Source organism: Vanessa cardui, chromosome 20, assembly GCF_905220365.1.
Source record: "Vanessa cardui chromosome 20, ilVanCard2.1, whole genome shotgun sequence".
NCBI lineage: Eukaryota > Metazoa > Arthropoda > Insecta > Lepidoptera > Nymphalidae > Vanessa > Vanessa cardui.
Window position 1 is genome coordinate 4,617,773 of NC_061142.1, and position 21,547 is coordinate 4,639,319.

Here is a 21,547-nt window from a genome sequence, read left to right on the forward strand (position 1 = left end):
GAGTTAGTGTAGCAGATATTTTTTATTCTAGGCGGGCTAATATAAGCAGAACAGAGTGAAACCTCTGTTTGAAATAGGGACTTTCTCGAAATACGTTGCCACTGAGGAAAAAATCAAACAATTCCTTTATTTCTAGCATACAAAGTGAAACTGACAAAACTCGAATGAGCTCCAACTGATAGTACTACATACTGTTGAGTACTAATCTCACCTACTCGTGATGCACACTCTTGTCTTCATCTAACCTCACCAATTACTTATTACCAATTGCATACAGGCAAAGGGTCCACAATGTATGTGTATCTAAAATGGGGAATTTTCCATAGGATTCTTCGAAACGTTTTGCGCAGTGCTATCCAAAGTACATTTGTGCGGCCCGCGACTATCACAATACCAACATTACGCACAATGTTAAGTATCCCAAATAAATTAATTAAATAGGTATACTTCAAACATCAATTTACTAATTTAACAGTTTTTTTTTCGACTGGTTCAGTAAACTCATAAAAAGACAAGAAACAAAACAACAAACAGAAAATAAAAAGAAGTGTACCTGGTTCGAACAAAGCCACTTCTAATAATAAAAGACAAAATAATAAAGCAATTTTTAGACTACTTAAATGATTAAAAATAATATTGTTATTTACTTGTATCAAACAAGTATCAAAAAGTGACTCGTATCAAAATGTAGTATTCGTAGGTGGAACCTTGAAGTATAATACTTTTTCATACGATTTCCATAGGCGAAATTCAGCAGTTGGGATTAATCCACACAATTCCTCAAAACATCCCAGTAATTGGTGTAATAAGTGTGGCACGCGTCAATTCATTTCCTATAAAATTGCACATTTCAGACCAGTCACGAATATCATATACACCATCTGTTTTTCTAAAAATACAGCGTACATACAGGTCAAATAACGATATTTCTTATGGCTTTCGTGAAAATTGTGGAATAATCTCTAAGAAACAGATATATTTACTTTTTGCATTAAAAAAATCTTCATGAGGGATATAAAGCGAAACTGTTAAATGCCTCTGCTACCTTTTCTTTATTGCAGTAAAATATAATGTAACTAAGGAGAAAAATAAATAATAATATATTCTTTGTATTATTTAAATAATCAGAATGCACACTGTAATAATAATATGAAAATACCATTCCTTACTTTTTTGGGTTCCAGAACGCACTAATATAATTGTCAAAGTGACAATTTGACAGCAACATTGGGAATAATATGTCAAAATAGTCAAATATTGCCGAAAATACAAAATTAGGATGATCTCATTAGAAATCAGTGTAATTTTTTTTTATATAAACTAGTCCCTTTTTAAATATTTAGTGTCTTTAATGTGGCTTAACAATGCAACAATCGCCGTTTGAAAATATTTTTAATATCATCGGTGGACTATCGGAGGGGAACGAAAAACCTATGAAACATGGGTTCTATAATGCCTTCGCCCTATTTATTCTAGCAATATGCTGTGCGGCCATCTATGTGCTATTTTTAATCTTGGAGCCCTTTTTCAAGCCGTTATTTTGGGCTCTACTCGTTGGTTCATTGCTTCATCCCTTCAAATATAAATTATCAAAAAAAATAAAAACATGGTTTGAAGATCTTCGTAAATCCGATTCGTCTGTGATATATGGTTTAACATTAATACCTGTAAATGTTATCAATTATGCATCAGATACAGTAGGACATCAATTCAGAGAACATTATAAGGTAATCATTAATGTCAATGATTTCTATTCTTACCTATTAGTCAGAATTCTGACTCAAAGTATAATTAGCACTTGAAGTAAATTATGCGAAAACAATTAGTTGCTTGAAGAAAGTTTTTCCATTATCTTTTAAAGACTATTTTCTGTTATATAATTTTCTGAATGAAATTGTTCATTTAACTAATATCACCTCAAATAAGGTATTAATTAACATAACACTGTATTTTTCAATTTGATTTGATATAGAAGTATGATATCAAATAATAAAAATACATTAATTTTATTTCAGACTGTAATAGGGTTGCTATCTGCAATATTTATATTACCATGGCTGTACGGTGCCATACCACGCAGTTTCTTCTGTATCTTCTGGCAGTTAGTCAGCTTCATCAGTTTCACTACAACACTTCTCATAAAACTATGCAGCTCCTACATAGTGAGTACTTTTATATTCAACAAAAAAACATGCTTTGTTATGTTGTATTTGACTTTAAAGTTTTGTTTTCAAATTCAAAAGTAACGTACACAATATGTATTAAAAATATTGTTACAGACCATGACAGTGGCTCTTGCATATATGATAAGTGTATATTTTTTATGGAGTCCGTCAAGAGCTGGAATGTTTCGGACAACCTCTCACATTCTCTGGCTAGTTATAGCGAGCTTCTTAGCTAATTTGGCTGGATCATTCAAAGTGCACATGTTTATATTGCTACAAGCAATCGGAGTCACAGGCTTCGTTTTAGAAGTTTTGCATATACACAAGCAGTTGTTATCTCGAGGTTTGTATAATCTAAATTTTGTATATTAAAACACATACCTTTATTTTGTGTTAAAGCTAAAAAGGTCTTTTTTTTTAAATTAAAAAATGTCCCAAAGTAATCATTTTTATATTAACTTAGATTACTATTGAAATTAATTGAATACTAACTAATAAATTACTATAAACTAGATCCTGAAGCATCAATGATCACAGCTCTCCAATATGCTTTAACAAATCGTCAGCCAGAGAGTTCGACGCTTGAGAAGATAGACGAAAAGCCAGAAGAAGTAGCACCAGAAACAAGTGATAAAGACACAACGCCAGAAATGGATTCTCCATCCCCAATCACACCAGACACACTCACGAAGAGAGGAAGCTGGACAGGAAATGAACCAATTCAAAGTTCTCCGAGACAAGCCAAAATGTTATTTAAAACTAGAACCTTATCTGCGCTTCCACTACCAAATCCGAAAACGAAAACTGCTTTCGAAAATCGACTCTTAGCCTCGTTCAGACAGAGGTCTTTAGATGAAAATTATATAAGAAATAATTTTAATGACGACGAAACAGCACTTTATTTCAAACTTCTATTTTTTGGGTGCCTCTGTATGCTTATCTGGAAATATATTTGGCTACTGCCTGTTATGTTATTCTTTCTAGGTATTCATATTATCAAGAAACTACTTAATTTCTTTGGTGTTTGGTTATTCTTTGAGAATCAATACAATAATGTAATGTCTAAAGTTGGAAGCTGGTGGAACGACAGGTATTACTCATTAATTTATTTAACTTAACAAATATGATTATCGTAAAAACTGATCTTTTTTTTTATATTTTTAGAAAAACAGCTCTTATCCCCGCTCAAGTCCGAGGCGTTGGAAAGATGCTGTCAATCTGTAACAGGAGTGTCATAGATATGGCATATGAGTCAGTGGACACAGTATCAACTTGTATTGTGATCATTGGACTAATACTTTTTGTAGCGATCACTACAATATTCATTTGTATACAGGTAAATGCATCTTAATAGTTTTGCAAGATTGTACTTGTTTTTCCAAAGATTAATAATAATATAATAAAAAATATTTTATTATAACTACTGAATGAGTAATGCTCAACTATGTAGGCTCGCAAATCACCATTCTTTTCCCGGTTCTAAGGGAGACCCCCCCCCCCGTTTTCTTATTAGGAAAACGGTCTTAGGCCGTTCCACCAGATATTGTGCGTACCAGCATACCTGAGTATCAAATCAAAACAAATCATAATAACATTCAAGTATGCTTTTACAAGCACTTTTGAATCGTCATTTAACAATTTAGTGAAGCTACCACCGGTTCGGAGAGTAGATTCGATGGAGTAGAACCCGCAAGAAATTCAGTAGTTACTCTTTTTCAACATTTAAAAAATAATAGCGGCATCCACTCCGACTTTTAAATCCACATTACGAGATTGCTTGTGCATACTCATTTCGCCGTAAAGAGAGGCTATTCCATTGGGTTACTTGCTCCGATTGCATCTTATAATATGTAAATATAAATCCTAAAATAAGTAAGGTATATTTATTCCTTTATCATGTAAAAAAAAACTAAACAAATGAATTTATATTTCACTTTACAGTTACAACCAATGATATTCTAATAAACATATGTGATAATTATGTTATACCCATACTAAACATCATTCTCCTGCCCTTATCCCAATTTTACTTGGGGTCGGCACAGCATGTCTTCTCCTTCCATACTTCTCTGTCAGACGTCATCTCACAAGTAACATTCTTTCTAGCCATATCGTCTTTCACACAATCCATCCATCGTTTCCTTGGTCGTCCTCTACCTCTATATCCATCCACATCCATGCTCAAGGCCTTCCTCACAATGTGTTCCTCATTCCATACTAAACAACAGAAAAAAGTGTGCCGCGCCGGGGACCGTTTATTTTAGTTTATTTTTCATTTCGTTAAAAGTAAAATGGAAAGCTTGATAAAAACAATAAATAAAAGGGATAACTAGATGTTTTAATTATGCAAAACGTATTACTATGTAATAATGATGTATTATAACGTATTACTACGTAAAACACCTAAAGGCAAACGTCCCAATTAGGACGTTTTCTAGTCTTCACTTTTTGCGCGTTAATAACATATCTGTTTACTACAACATCATTGGTTACAACTAATACTTACTAACAACATTTGTAATGTTATTTTAATTTAAATCGAAATCAAAAGTTCTCGGACCAAAAAACAATATTTAAATAAGAACAGGACCATTTTTTTTATTTTTTTTTTTATGTTCCTTTCCAGATATATTCTGAAGCGATAGTGGTGGTACAGCTCAGTGGAAGCCTTTTGAACAGTACTTTTGTTCAGAATAGCGAACTGCACGCGTACCTGCCCGAGGGCTGGGAGGAAAAATTGGACTCTCTTATCGATAATGCATACACTTATGGACGAGAAGGAATCTCTACAGGGGTAAGTATTAATATAAAATTTATAGGTTACGATTGAAATAAAAATTTCAAGGTCAAATTTGAGAGAACAGTTTCTGACTCATATTTTGTATTGCACGCACGTTTTTTTAATAATATTACTTTTATATCTTCAATAACTAATTAGAAAATAATAAGGGTTGACCATTTTTATCTGGGCATACGTCCCCAATTGACCCCGGGATGTAGAAAGTACCGCTGGTTTTTAATGGGTATTTAGTTTTAGTTGGTTAGCATCTGCAAATATACTATTAATATAAAAATAGATATAAAATAATAGACAGCCAACCACCCCTTCCCCTCCCTATTTCATGTAAAAAAGTATTTAAAGCCGAGCTATATCTACTAGGAGATATATTACATGACCTTGTTTAATCATTACTCACACTTACATCTAACATGTATTGTATGTGTATACAATGTAACACATTGTATATCTGCAGCTCAGGTTATCAAGTGACTCAATATGTTTTATACAAATATATCATATGCAATACAAATATTAAAAGCGTACGTATTTATCATTATATGTTACACTAGTTACCCAGCCGGCCATTTTTTGGATTTTTTTTTTATTTGTTACATGATTAAGGTTTTCTTTCTTAATCTTATATTTTAAAATAAGATTTGACGCGTCTGGTTACATCCACACTAATTATTATTTGAGTGTTGGCAGTTACACGTTATAGAATATTTTGCGATTATCGCGATGGTTTTGACACATGACTATTTATTTTAAATGCACAAATTTAGCAAATGAAAACTTAAACCCCTGCTCGTTCGCCACCTATCACAAAAAAACATACGTGTTGTTAATTAAGTACTAATATTAAATGAACACTTATTTGTAAAATTTAGTTTTTTTATTTGAAATTTTTCTATTATGGCACTGAACTGTGGCACAAAAGATAACATCTTAGCTTCCCAGGGTTGTGGCATTAATTGTTACAGCGCCAATGCCTTTAATCACCACATACCACCAGGGGTCCTATTTTCTGATTCGCGTACCTTTTAGTTTATAGCTTATGCCAATTGTAATAATAATGTTAGTCATAAATTCCAAAATAAAAGAACAGAAAATGTTTAATATTAGTACATAATATAAAGACTATATTTATTTTTCTATGCAACCCCTTTCGGGCCACACCAGATAATGAGATACGTAAGTTATATATAAATATTTATATGTTGTGTATGACACGGAGAGGTCTTCGTGTAAGATGTTGGTATATATGGTGGCTTGTAGATCTTTTCACTCATTAGAACTAGCGCGCACTTGTAACTTTTGTCACGGTGACTGTTTCGTCACTTTTTTCAAGTCCGTGAATATGTAGAGATGCAGACACAAATGTCACCCAATTGTCACGTCGTAACGTGCGCGCACCGCCATACATATTCATGGACTCGACAAGAGTGACGAAGCAGTCGCCGTGACAAAAGTTACCAGTGCGCGCTAGTTCTTAAGGCGCGCCCCTCCACATTAAACTACATGAAAAACTTAAAAAAATAGGCAGTTATAGAATCTAATTTGTGATCTCTTATTTTAATCGTTTCACACACAATATAATCATAAGAGTTTGTAAATGTTCCCACTGCTGGGCTAAAACCTCCTCTCCCGTTGAGGAGAAGATTATAAGCATATTTCACCACGCTTCTCCAGTCCGGTTTGGTTTCAGCTTGTAAACACGAGCATAATATATACTTATGAAAACCAATAATATTTTAAGTAGAGACTGAAGAGGCGCGTCTTCGCGTGTGAATAGATCCATACTTCAATGTATAGCTTCCAACATGATTTATGTTTCTGTGAAACTAACATATCAGCTTCTGTAATTCGCACATCTAAATTTATAGGAATTTACCGTAATCCTAGCTCCTTGTATAACTAATACATTTAAAGATACCCTAAATAATTTGTAAAATATCCAAATATGTATAGCTTATAAACAATTTGCAAGTTAACAGTAATTGGGTACGGGTTACCATTGTTATGTTTAGGAGAATGTCTGGAGATTAATGGACCATATAGCACTACTCCCTGTTAACATATACTTGATATATAAATTTTTTTCTTAGTATTGTATTAAGAACTTTATAATAAAGAAATATTTATATTATTTGATAGTTCTTACGATTTTAGATTAAGATCCATTATGTCTATACTATCATCTGCGCTAATATTAGTGTCATAACAATAATACTTCTGCCTTAAATACTTACCTTTCCTCTCCTCACACAACGTCGCACCATTAAAAAAACAACATTTCTCCGAAATAGGTTAAAAGCATTCTCAAAGAAGGTGACCCAGAAAAAATAGCACGCGTTGAACAGCAAGTTCTAGAAATATGGGACCGCGTGTATCAGAGTTGGGTTTCTGGAACGTTCGCTGCACAGCTGGGTCCTCAAGTTGACGGTTCCGCTGTTCAGGACTCTTGGGACAATTTTGTAAACGATGTTGGTGCGCCAGGTGAGCGAAATGTATTTAAATTAATGAATTAGTAACATTTTGCCAATTGCCAATTTGTATTGTACATTTTTTATTGTATTTTCAGTTAACAGTTTCGAGTGAATTATTGAAGTTCGTTAATTGTTCGTACATTTTCATTTCCTTTATTCACTGTGATATTTTATTCAAAGGCACAGCACTTTTGCAATTTGGGTGTGTGCGTTACTAATCTCCTTCGAAACGGATTAGACGTATTTCGGTGATGTTGTTTGTATTTAAGAACCATGCAAGGATAATTTTTATTTGATAGGTGGTGCGATCGGAAAGTAAATAAAATTCTGACTCTACCCGGACGTAATTCGGACAAATAGCTATGGTAAAAGTTTTCCTTAGAACACTGGCACATCTTAAGAAGTTTTGGCAGTTTTTACCAGCAATTGCCAATTGGGGTGGTGCACATTTGCATGTAATAAATGACCAATTACTTCAGGAAAGCAAGCTGAGCCAACGGCCTCTAGCTTTGTATATGTAGTTATAGTACTCCACCATTTTAATTGCAAGCTTGTCTGAATATGTCCATAAATTATATAATTCCAGGTTTATTCGACTACAGCGGGATTATAGCTTGGGTGAAAGCAAATGTTGGGACTCTCAGTGCCATAGCAACAAATATCTGGGCTCCGTTGGCCAGCAACGTGTCTCTGCTGGCGGGGTCTCTGGGCGCCTTCACATCCCTATTGCTGTGCGGAGGGGGTGCCATCATAAATATGTTTATTAATCTGGTGAGTTTCGTAATATAAAAAACAAAGATGTATAGTACGACAAAACTTTGATGTAACATCGGCCAATTTCGTAAAACCGATCACATCCGAATTGAGTACGCTATCCCAAATTATCAATATTTATTTCTCATGTGAATATGATCTTTACACAAACGTAATAACTTGTAATATCATATGAAAGAATATATTCGTCAATTTGACACAATTGCTTTCTCGGGTTGAAATGACGGACGCAAGAATCTATAGCGACGAATAGCGTCGAATGGCGCGATAGGGAGTTATTTCTATTGGTTGTGTACATCGGCAGTAATCGATTTTATTTTCATTTTATTTTCCGATGCTAAATCTAATTTAGTCGTACTATACTTACTAAAAAAAATAACGTTTATTATCGTAACCAGTAAAAGTTTCAATTTGTGTTAGAATCAAAATTATAAAGTTACTATCTAATATTTATTTGCATGGACGTATCCAAAAGTAATGGATAAAATTGGTTTAAAAAACAAAAAAAAATGTTTATAACTTTTCAAACAGTTAATTACTGTACACATTAACCGAGTCTTTTGCAAACGATTTGGATTTCGTATTCACTTTTCTTGCTTAACTTTAATTTGTCATGTCCACCTGCTTCTTACATTTATATAATCTACTTTACTTTAAGATACTCTACTTTAAGATTATTTGCGTTCCTGATATAAATAAATAACCTTATTCTACGACTGTATTGTATGAGTTATTTAATAATTTGTCACTAGGTGGTATTTTTCACGACGCTGTTCTATTTGCTGGCTTCGAGCAACGCCCTCTACAAGCCCGTGGAAGTCATCACACGGGTTCAACCGAATTTCGGTCCCAGGCTGGGCATCGCTTTGTCCGTCGCTATCAATCAGGTTAGCTGGATTACTCTATCTATAGTAATACTATAAATGCGAATGTATTTCTGTCTGTATGTATGTTACTTTTTCACTAAACCACTTAATTAAATTAAATGGTGGTAGGGCTTTGTGCAAGCCTACCGCCAAACAACAGTACTCTGTATTGTTGTGTTCCGGTTTGAAGGGCGAGTGAGCCAGTGTAACTACAGGCACAAGGGACATAACATCTTAGTTCCCAAGATTGGTGGCGCATTGATGATTTAAGAAATAGTTAATATTTCTTACAGCGTCATTGTCTACGGGTAATGATGACCACTTACCATCAGGTGGCCGGTCCGTTAGCCTATACCATAAAAACATGATGTTTATTATGAAGCAAATTTGAAAACCAATGAAGCATAGGTTTTTTTATACCTAACACCTAATTACCAAATCTTAAAATACGAACGAAGCCGCATGCAACAAATATAAGCACATTTAACAAAAATCTAAATAAGCTTTATTACAAGTAGGCTTTTACAAGCACATAGAATCGTCATTTTACAATTAAGTGAAGCTACCACCGGTTCGGAAAGTAGATTCTACCGAGAAGAACCGGCCAGTAACTCTGTAGTTACTCTTTTTCAACATTTAAAAAGTACAAAGACATGTTAGTTAGTACAATTATTTAAATTAATATATCCTGCTTGGAAGTTAACAGGGATTTTAAGAAAGTAAAGTAACAGCCTGTACATTTCCCACTGCTGAGATAAGGTCTCCTCTTCCATTAAGGAGAGGGTTAGGAACATATTCTACCACGCTGTTCCAATGCGGGTTGGTGGAATGCACATGTGGCAGAATTTCTATGAAATTTGTCACATGCAGGTTTCCTCACGATTTTTCCTTCACCGCGGAGCATAAGATAAAGACAAATTAGGCACATGAATCAGCGGTGCTTGCCTGGGTTTGAACCCGCAATCATCGGTTAAGATGCACGCGTTCTAACCACTGGGCCATCTCGACTATGACTATGATTTTAAGAAAATGCTTTTGAATTGTTATTTTACAAAAGTACCACCAATTCGGAATGTAGATTAAATTCTGCTCGCCGGTACAATCTACTAGCTGTATACTGGTATTCATTTATATGTACTTACAGCTGAAGTAAATACAACATGTTGAAACTATAACTATGACGACCTCCGTGGTCGAGTGGTGTGTACACCGGTTTTCATGGGTTCGCCTCGCTGAGTGAACCCGGGACGGGTTCGATTCCCGGCCGAGTCGATGTAGATTACCATTAGTTTTCTATGTCGTCTTGGGTCTGGGTGTTTGTGGTACCGTCGTTACTTCTGATTTCCATAACACAAGTGCTTCAGCTACTTACATTGGGATCAGAGTAATGTATGTGATGTTGTCTCATATTTATTTATTATTATTTAATATAAATACTATTTTTGCAAATGTCTTTGTACATTACAGGTGTTCAGAGCGTCGTTCAAGATGGCGCTGTTTTACGGTCTGTGGACGTGGTTGGTTCACAACTTATTCGGAGCCAAAGTTGTTTACTTGCCATCTGGTAAGAAATTATTCTATAGCCATCTACAAAAACAAACAATCCTAACGTCACTTTGATATGTTTCTAGTAAAAGGTTTCTAGTTCAGTACAAACAACATACAATAAGTGGCGCTTAAAGTTTTTTTTAACCGACTTCAAAAAAAGAAGGTTCTCAGTTCGATTGTCAGTTTTTAAAGTAACGGAATTGACAATTTGACAGGATCATGCAACGAGGTGGCACAACCAAAACTCCTAACACTTTGTAAAGAGGCGGTCGGAAATCTAAATCATTACATAGTATAAAACAAAGTCGCTTTCTCTATTCCAGTCTGGGATATAGGGATATCCCTATGTATACTTTAATCTGTAAAACTGCGAAACGAATTTTGATGCGGTTTATTTAATAGATTGATTGAAAAGGAAGGTTTATAAGTATGACAAATGATGGTGCCGTGAGCGAGCCAATAATATATAATAAACCAGACTTCTTTGTCATGAAAATTGGTTTAACACCGACTTCAAAATGTACAAGTAATACTTACATATATATAAATTATTTACATTATTTTGCTTATGCAAAATTGAAATACAGGTGTACATAATAAAAATTGTTACGAAAAATATTTAAAGATGTTCTGTATCGCATAGATAGAACAAACAAATTAAATTATATTTCCCGACCAATTATAATTGCTCGAAATATAATAATTGATCCCATAATAGCCAAAATCAATATTTATAGTTATCTACTGAAATCAATATATAATATATCGTTTTGTTAAATATGACCAAATTTATATTTATCCAAATATTTTTACGTTTTAAAATTATTAACCCAAATATCACTAAGATCTTACTGTCAATCTTAGAAAGGAATTTATTGAATATTACATAAATTGATTCACTTAAAGTACACCCCTCCTATTTTATCCCCCTATACCGTGCATTACTCGTACTAATTACGCTCGTGCTTACGTTATATCTTATTGTGCGTGAGATAATGAATATAAAATAACATAAAGACAGCGAAATAAATTATAAATGAGATTATATTTGTAATAGCATTTTAGGGTATTTGTAAATTCGAAAAATGAAGTGTCAATTATTGTAATCAGTATGAATGATGAGTTTTAAAAAAAATATAGACGAATTGATAACCTCCTCCTTTTTTAAGTCGGTTGAAAATGGTTATTTATTAATAAAAGTTGAAAATAAAAAAATTATTAATTTAAAAATTCATGTAGAAAAATGCATTTTTTTACGTTTGCCACGTGACACAATACGGTCCCAAATGGTCGGGTTTATGATGACGTCACTTGCTTGTTAATCTCGTTTTCTTCTATATGTGGATTTATGTACCACAGATTACATTACAGGCAAGTCAAAGCAGCGCCATATTGTCCAAGTTGCGTTTTCGCGCACTATTTAAATATGGAATTTTTATTTTGATATTTTTCGACAAATATGTACTAGAAATAAAAAATAAAAAAAAAACTTTTATTGGGCTCCTTAACCTCTACTAATGAATATAAAATAGATTTGAAAACCAGGTAATGAGCAATTATAATAGCCTATTAACGATAAATTCGTGAGTAAAAAGATCTATAAAAATAATTAACTACGAAACTATTAGGCATTTAGTATTTACTCGGCGTTATATAACACTCTCCGCGATGCCCTATCGTATGTATAACTTTCTAAAAATAAACGTCGCTATCGTCTTGCGATGTCCTTTATAGGGCTGGTAAGTTTCCTTGTACATAATTATACATATACATTTATGTACTATTCTAAATTTAAATATCCTTCAAGTTCTTTCGAAGCGTAATTTTATTAGATAATATAGATAATTAAAATAAATAACCGTTAAAATACTCGCAAAAAGATTTTTAAAATTTTGTAAAATAAATAATATTTTGGTAAAAATATTGAACCAAAGTCAAATCTTGGTTATGGAATGTATACCAAATTGTAAATAAATAACCATACAAATATTTTTTGTTATATTGAAAAACATATTAAATTTTTGTGGTGTTCGGTTGTAAAAAGAAAAAAAATAGTTATATTTAGACTAATAATATTTTAAAATTGATATTAAAATAAATTATTAAACAAATATTTTAGCAAAAAATGAATAACAATTATTTAGAATCGGCTTCCTGTGTTTTTTTAATTAATCTCGCACGAGGTCATTGAGCCTTCGATTAATTCGGTTACACTCTCAACTGATAACTTATATTATATATATTTTTTACTTGTGAACATTTTAGTCAATTATCTCACGATGGAACTCATTCGTGATCCGCGTCACATTTTTATAACTCGTCTTTTCCGCGATATATATAAAATTGTCATTACATAATTGTTATGCGACCATGTCTAGCAGTACCTTACTGTTTATATTTGTTGCATTAATTCGTTACACCTGCGGAGTCAGGATTAACTTTACGAATTGTCATCATCCGGAATGGTCTTGTGTCAATAATGTCCCGAACGAGATAATTTACACCTGTACAGTGACCAGAAATGACGTGAGTAACAAGACATTATAATTTTAAATGAAATTTCATTACAAATAAATACGTAATATAATTTAATATCGTAATGAGAACGTTTTGTTTGTTCAAGGACTTCATAATTCATCTAAAGGATTTTTACACGGATCACATACACACGGTAACAATACAGAATTGTAGAGACTTACGTGTTGTTCTAGACTGTCCGATATTGCAGAGACCGTCGCGTTTGCAGAAGTTTGTGATCAAAGATTGCGCTCGACTGGAATTCGTTTCTCTATCCGCTAGCTCCTTGTTACAAACGCCGCCCGAAGTGAAATTGGAGAATATAAAAGAAATCGTATCGTTACCGACGAACATGTTCAAATCGCCGACCACTAACTCCGAGTTCAAATGCATGGGCGCCTCATATTACAGAAAGGTTCATATTGTAAATAGTATTATTAATTCCATTAACACGAAAGCGATTTATAATGTGAGTGGTATTAAAAGTGTCGAATTCGATAATGTTACCATAACAGAAATTCAGAGCGAAGGTGTTGAAGTTATTACGGGCAACGATAACACGCTCTTTGGCCTTACGAATTGCAAAATTGACAAAATCGAATTCAAAGGTATAACAGTACAAAGTTCCACAACGAAGATATTACACGGCGCTTTTGGGGACATCACAACGAATGCAATCAATGTGACGAGTGATAATCTGTATATTATAGGAAACACTTTTAAGAGCATAAGCGCTTTAGGATTAAATACGAAATCAGTGAACACTGATGTTACGGATAACAGCATCGATCGCCTCAGGACGGATGCGCTAGCGAACGTGAAGTGCTGCAGGAAAGCGACGAACAAGAAACGTATGCATTTCAACCGCAACGAAATAAAGAACGTCGAACCATATTCGCTATACTTTGACTACGCGAGTTGTAAGTCTGCGGGCTCGCAGATTGCTTTTAAAGAGAACAAGATCGACTGCAAATGTCGAAATATCGCATTCCTCAACTCCCAATCGAGTAACGAACAGAACAGTTTAATTTTAAATCTGACCAATAACAACACGTGCCTGGTCACGTCCTGCGTGCTGCCCGTCGAAATCGTCAAGCTATTGGAAAGCGACATGTGCCATTTAAACCTTGACCCCCAAGTGATGTGTTTGCTCTACAACGATAAGCATTCCACGATTAAAAATAACGAAGTGACTACAGACGATGATGTCACGGAACCAGCGCCTACATTTTACTTGATAAGACAGGCGAAGACCCTCCACGGAGACGCGGGGGCCGCCATGACGGCGATCGATAAGGACGATCTCTTGAAAGACAGTCATTTAAATATGACCAACAGAACAATAATCAAAGTGGTATTCGATTCTTCTAAAGACTTCGTTGAAACGCTGCGTAGTACTAGCAGAACTCGAAGCAGACCCATAGAAAATAAATCTCCGCCTAAAGAAGAATATGTCAGCCATTGTATCGGCACGCAATGCCGGAACACCGCTGCGTACAATCGACAAAGAGCCTTGGATTTCTACAAATATGTATACGCACAGCTGCGTACGCCAAGACAGAGCGTTAACAAGAAAACTAAAAGTTAATGAATGTTATCATTGTTCAATAATAAATGCGTTCTTAAATTATTTTGTTGACACTTTGCCCCGAATAGTATCATTTTAACCACATTGTTTACTGTTGTAAAATTTTAATCTGAACGGAGTCACGTTGAGGAGACATTAACATTTGTTATTGTCAATATAAAGCTTGTTTCGTTAATTAGGTAAATTTCGAAAGTCTTTACTAAATTATAGTAATAATATATTTGTCGCCTATAAAAAAAGGCTACTTTTACCAACATGTTTCGAGAATCATAAATTAATAAACATGACCCAAATGTGAAATAAGCCAATCATTTCATGATCGCAACTTGATAGTTCCTTATCAATATTCTTAGAAGTTTTTGCATGAATGGTTGATAAATGTAATAATACTCACTGTTACATTACTGATACAATTTAGAAGATAGTATTTAAAAATAATGGACCAGATAAGGCACTGCTTAGAAGCTAACTGTTAGGGTTATCCTCCAAAAATAGGGTAATAGAGCATAAACATTTTAATGAAATTGCTAACAAAATATTGCTTTTGTTTGACATGGGTGATTGATTGTCTATCATGACATGTTTTGTCATAAAGTAAAAAAACATCGTAATCATGAATGAAATTGCATTACAAAATATAATATAGGAAAGGCAATGAGGCACCAAGACCATTATTCATTTATAATGACTTGAAACTTTGTAAAGTTTATTGCAGATTGTGGTTCAAATATTGTTAGGTCTTGAGTGTTGCCACAACAATCCATCCAACGCGTCGAATACATTTAGAAGGTATCTGCCATCATTTACGAAAGGAGAAATTACAACAGATACTCGGGAATAGTAATAGTAATTAAATTAAGAAGAAGCAATTTATGTCCTAAAATTATATTACATTCTTTTAACATTCGTTTGTTGTTGTTAAACGTTGTACTTGGTGTTACTTAACTTGGCTTTGTGCAAGCCCGTCTGGGTAGGTACCACCCACTCATCAGTTATTCTACCGCCAAATAACAGTACTCAGTATTGTTGTGTTCCGGTTTGAAGGGTGGGTGAGCCAGTGTAACTACAGGTACAAGAGCCATAACATCTTAGTTCCCAAGGTTGGTGGCACATTGACGATGTAAGGGATAGTTAATATTTCTTACAGCGTCATTGTCTATGAGTGATGGTGACTATTTACCATCAGGTGGCCCATATGCTCGTCCGCCAACCTATACCAGAAAAAAAAAACGTAATTAATATATTTTACATTAGTTCTCAATTCCGACGTATTTATTTAAACACGAGCGATGTGAAAGAACAATTCTAACTAATATATACATTACTAATTCGATATTGATTATCCCGATTTCAGTTTTAGCGGCAGTTTTAGGCGCGGCGCCGTTCCTAGGTCCGTACCTAGCCGGCATTCCCGCCGCGCTGGACGTGTGGCTGCAAGGCCGGCCGATGGCGGCGTGCTTACTGCCCATCGCGCAGGCCGCGCCCATCGCTTTCCTTGATGCTGCTGTGTACGCCGAGATAAAAGAGTAAGCGCTTTATTATAACTTATTATTCGATTCTTCACATTTTTTTTGAATTTCGAATATGATTTCAAATACTAGTTTAATAGATTGGATTGCAGTTCTTTCTTATTTTTTTAAAGGCATCATATACTTGTTCGAACCAGTTCTTAATAGCTTTAAAATTGTTATCTTAAAATCACTCAGATAAAAGTTGGAGTAGTATGTTTTTGTTTATACACACAAGTTTGGTCAGTATTGTTATTTTTCATTCTTATATATTGTGTATTATATACTGAAAACGATGAAATAAATTAACCTTGTTTGGTAATATATGAAATAGTCATTAATATGTTGTACAATATACAATAAAGAGATACACAGGAAAAGAGAAAGAGAGAGCAAGGTCATCTGGACATTATGCTTTTTACTTGATGATTTCTGCCAGTTTCATCATCATTCGGAAAGGATAAACCATTTATTTTGCTACACATGCACATACATTACATCGATTGTACACAAGAAAATAATTAAATTTAAAGAATAGAATGTAGCAACGGGTTCATCTCAGATGTCATGGAATTACAACGACCATTTCTTATAGTCAATAAAAAGACAGGCATTGAAAATAGATTAAAAAATAAAATTTTGTGAAAAAATTAGAAAGACAGATAGAGATCAGAAATGATTAGAAAGGCTATTTATATCATTGTGCCAAATAATATTTTCAGTGGTGGTCACCCCTACGTTACGGGCTTGGCTATAGCCGGCGGTATCTTCTACTTGGGGCCAGAGGGAGCCATCCTGGGACCCTTGCTCCTGTGTTGCATCATGGTGGTGCTGAATTTGTCTTCCACGTTCTTGAGGGATACGCCCTCAGAAGAACGAGCAGCTCTGCACTCGCGTGTCAGGTAAACTTGATGAATATTAATTGGGAGAGATACCTCCGCTGTCATTTTACCGCCTTTTTGTCTTAATGTCATCACAAATTTTACGTAAGTAACAAACATATATCTTGTAGAGAACATGATAACTACTTCATTTCAATTCATTTTTAAAAGCACAAAAATATTACATTAACCTCAAATAATATATCTACAAAAAAGAGTTTTGTCTATGTAATAAAATAAGACAAAAGTATCTTTCTAATAATAATAAATTATAAATTGTATATTTTTTTGAATTTATATTGTTTTGTTAATTGGATTTTAAATATACCTATTCTGTTAACTGGTATATAATTAATTATAATTACAATTTGTTTCTCTTATCATCTTAATCTTAAATATAATAAACAAAATCTCTGTTGCACTTAATTTGTACATTATATTTTTTATAAATGCATTTACTTTTTGTTATCTATATAAGTATTTACTTAGTATCTTTTTGTATGATTACATTTATATTGTTTAATTGCTGATAATGATTGTTTTTCATACCCATTGTTTAAACATTGTAAATAGTGTCATCGATATTTTATTGTTTTAGTGTTACATTATAAGCCTTCATATATTTTATATGTTTTACTAAAGTTTTCTTTACATAGGTCGTTGTTGGAATGTATTTTAAAGTGAGGTGTGTATTGTATCTAATATTATGTGCACGTTCGTTTGTTCACAACTAACACAAAGTCAAACGCACACTAGTATTATGTATTACTAAAAATATTCTCATATGGGAATCTCATTACAGTCTACTTTGCTAACATTCCCGTATAAGTGTAGCTAAGACACGTGAAATTGCTAAGACACATGATCCTTAACTTGAAGATTGCAGCCTGAAACATTTGCACACTATTGACTGTGTGAGCTTAATTTGTGTTTGTAATCCAAGATAACCTACACGTGTCGACTGTATTACTGCAACATGAGTGCAACAAATTTGGATTCTCGTTTCCTATAATGACTTCAGTCTTCTGATCTTTTGATTCGTGGTTTTGTGAAAAAGTTACTTATTTCATTGTGCACCAAAAATTAACTTTAAAATAAACATACAGAAAAAATAATGTTATTTGCTTATTACAAAATATTTTATAATAAAAAGTTTTTTACAAGCACTTTTAAATCATGGTTTTAAGCGTTGAACTTAGTCTAAAGTGATAATTTAGACAACGGTTAATAACTATAAAAGTAAAGCAGTGATATATAAAATAAAATATAATTTAATAGTTTTTATTAGATTTCAACTGTTTTGCAAAACTACAAACACAAAAGTAACTATTACAATTTACAAAAACCTAAATTAAAATTCTTATCCAATCTTCCTCATCACAGCTAAATTACTTTCATAATCTATACCTTAATTACTAATGATATAAGGTATGTATTTCAATGCATGGCTTAGTTTTGTGCTAGTTTTTTTAAAAAATGAGGTGAGTATACATTATACTATTTATATATTTTTTTACAAAAAACATTGCTTTAGAAATTTACTAGCAAGAATGATTTTTATTAATATATGCTCACCTCTTATGTCCGGTCACTATATTTAAAGGAGGGTTATTGTATCAGTAAGCAATTGTTTTACTACGAGTAATCGTTGATGATGCAATACAAGCAACGGTAACAAATATGATGCTATCGGTACTAAGAACAGGACACTGCACGGGATTCCCTATTCCAGTAAAGTGTCTAATTAAGTTCCAATTGTTGTATTCATTTTGCGGCAGAGATGGCCTAATGGTTAGAAGGCGTGCATCTTAACCGATGATTGCGGGTTCAAACACAGGCAAGCATCGCTGATTCATGTGCTTAATTTGTCTTTATAATTCATTTCGTGCTCAGCGGTGAAGGATAACATCGTGAGGAAACCTGCATGTGACAAATTTCATATAAATTCTGCCACATGTGTATTCCACCAACCCGCATTGGAACAGCGGAACATATTCCATATTCCAAACATTCTCCTTAAAGGGAGAGGAGGCCTTTAGCCCAGCAGTGGGAATTTACAGGCTGTTGTTGTTGTTGTTGTTGTATTAATTTTGGGAATATTAACATTTCATGTAGTGACATGACACATCTAGTAAAGTGCTAGAATATAGTAACCGGCTATCTATTGTATTCATGCATGATATAAAAAAAACGCACAATAATCATCACATGGTATAAAATATATGTACTAAAACATACGGATATTTCTTTCCAGACTCGGTGCTTATCTGTGAACATGCATGGGCCACTAACATTAACAAGCGGAGGGAATTGAATCTTTATAAATAAAACATATTATATATTAATGAGCCGTGCGAAATAATCTTGGCCTCCTTTTTAATAATATATGACAAGTTTTAAAATCAGCTCATAAAATATCATGTTTATTATGCATACAGTACTTTTTGATTTACACGTTTAATGATTAAATATATATTTATAAGTATTTGGAGGAAATGCTCAATAATTGTTCAATACATAAACAAATTACAAGATTAGAAATCAATATAAAAATGATTTTCTAAAACTAAAATAAAACCTTTCAACTCAATTTTATACTTAAATGTCATTGAACCCAAATGAAACAGCTTTATATAAATTTAATGTTTTTAAGGAGAAGATTTAGGGTGATTATTTAGTGTCTTTCAGTGTCTATGATGACGTGATAGGATTCAGTATTTAACTACACAATATCTAATTAAGTTTTACAAATAAATAGTTATTTTTTTTTAAATATGTGTATTTAACAAACAAATATAACTTAAGCATAAAATTAAGCCAAATAGACGCTCACTGTTGCATGATAATAAAATACCGTGCATGCATATAAATGATATATATATTTTACATAAATTTGAGTCCTAATTCTATGTTATATACTTAATAATAACAGATGTATATAAAGATAGATAACGCGTGTATACATGTGTACTTAACTTGTGAAAGCTGATTTAATCAGACAAGAAAATAAGGAGTATTATTATTAAATAACTTTTTTAATTCTCTTTATTGATTCACCTGTATAATAACAGGAGCGAGCGAGTAAATTTCTCTGAAGTCAATGTCCATTGCGGTTTTGAGTCCATTAAATAAATATGTTGTATTTTCTTAACGGGCAGTATAACTTAAATCAAATAAAAATCAGAGCTTATATTTTCCGAACCAACAAACGGTTCGAAAAATATTGTCATTTCTCTATACACTGACTGTTTTAATTCAAGTTGTAGGTTTTGGAAAAGGAACATTGCAGAATTACCTGAATTAAACATATTTATATTCTTTAAATTATTTGAAGAACTGGCAGTATCTATCCTTATATATTTCTGTAATCAACCCTTAACATGAAAAGGCTTAGGACTTCCAAAAATAATTTTACTAAGATAATCATATACTTAATTTAAAATTATTATGTCAAGCAACGAACGTTAAACTTAATATATGATTATGTATATAAAAATAATAAATACCCATATTTGAATATAAAGAGAAAAAAATATCGCTAGATATATAGTTTTAATTTTAATAACATTTAAATGTTATTTTTATTCATTTTTTGAATAACGTTCTAAATTTGAAAGTATATTCCGATATTTTTTAAATTTTTGTTATTTATCTGTGGTGTATTGAAATTATTTTTATGTGAAAGCTAATTTAGAACAATACTTACCTCACGGTGAAGCAGCTGATACAAACGCCTTATAACATTAGGGATAGCTTGTTTAATATTTATTATGTTCTACGATGTTATTTATGTTTTTTTTTTTTAATATTATTAATATGAAAGTTTTGATGTTATTAATATTATTAATAGTTAGAGAATAGTATCCTGTGAAATGTTTTTGTAAAAACAGGATTATGAGATTATGTATTTGTAAGTTTTTAGAATTTGATGCATATAATGCATGTGACAAAAGGAGAAAATTTTGCTTAGTTCTATTTTATACTATGTTCATTGTTTACTATTTCATTATTCAATATATTTGTATATGAAATGCTTATGGTGCCTATTTAACATAGGTAAGGGCACTCCTTTTAATGCTTTGGCAATATTTGTACCTAAGTATATTGTTTCAAGCAAGCATTATTGAAATTAAATTTTAGTATTATAATTCTTTATTTATTACGACTATATAAAGATATTAATAACGATTGTAACATTTTACTTTATATCATACAAATAATACTAATAATAATAATTAATTCCAATATCTTTATATCTCAATGTAAATGTTTTTAAATTATTAATATTAATTTTTAAATAATATTGTAATCACTTTCAAGCTATTATATTCATAATTTATTAGCTGCTATTGTAAAATAAATTATTCTATATTCAAATGAAAAAACAAGCCCTTACCAGTTCAAGAAAAATCGTCCAAAAATTAATTTATAC

At 32.6% G+C, this 21,547-nt stretch overlaps 2 protein-coding genes across 6 annotated transcripts; both read left to right on the forward strand.

The window, feature by feature from the left end:
* Positions 1–1,216: 1,216 nt before the first annotated feature.
* Positions 1,217–21,058, forward strand: LOC124538628 (transmembrane protein 245). Of its 5 annotated transcripts, XM_047115743.1 has the most exons (15): positions 1,217–1,727; positions 2,016–2,162; positions 2,280–2,508; positions 2,679–3,255; positions 3,330–3,501; positions 4,792–4,959; positions 6,127–6,138; positions 7,254–7,443; positions 8,020–8,204; positions 8,960–9,094; positions 10,541–10,637; positions 16,081–16,252; positions 16,957–17,136; positions 17,772–17,800; positions 19,370–21,058. In XM_047115743.1, the coding sequence occupies exons 1-14, from the start codon at positions 1,365–1,367 to the stop codon at positions 17,797–17,799; spliced, it is 2,655 nt and encodes an 884-aa protein (XP_046971699.1). In that variant the 5' UTR covers positions 1,217–1,364; the 3' UTR covers position 17,800; positions 19,370–21,058. The 5 variants fall into 5 exon arrangements, with proteins under 5 accessions (XP_046971699.1, XP_046971701.1, XP_046971703.1 ...); XM_047115745.1 differs by lacking the exon at positions 17,772–17,800; XM_047115747.1 differs by lacking the exon at positions 6,127–6,138.
* LOC124538629 lies at positions 12,874–14,768 on the forward strand. The gene is made up of 2 exons (XM_047115749.1): positions 12,874–13,147; positions 13,245–14,768. The coding sequence occupies exons 1-2, from the start codon at positions 12,992–12,994 to the stop codon at positions 14,724–14,726; spliced, it is 1,638 nt and encodes a 545-aa protein (XP_046971705.1). The 5' UTR covers positions 12,874–12,991; the 3' UTR covers positions 14,727–14,768.
* Positions 21,059–21,547: the final 489 nt, after the last annotated feature.

Bases quoted from the DNA above. Each gene is read 5' to 3' on its own strand.
- LOC124538628 (XM_047115743.1), top strand. From the start codon at position 1,365: ATGCAACAATCGCCGTTTGAAAATATTTTTAATATCATCGGTGGACTA. The intron at 16,253-16,956 runs GTAAGCGCTTTA...TAATATTTTCAG, and splicing joins GTGTACGCCGAGATAAAAGA to TGGTGGTCACCCCTACGTTA. The intron at 17,137-17,771 runs GTAAACTTGATG...TTCTTTACATAG, and splicing joins GCTCTGCACTCGCGTGTCAG to GTCGTTGTTGGAATGTATTT.
- LOC124538629 (XM_047115749.1), top strand. From the start codon at position 12,992: ATGTCTAGCAGTACCTTACTGTTTATATTTGTTGCATTAATTCGTTAC. The intron at 13,148-13,244 runs GTGAGTAACAAG...TGTTTGTTCAAG, and splicing joins GTACAGTGACCAGAAATGAC to GACTTCATAATTCATCTAAA.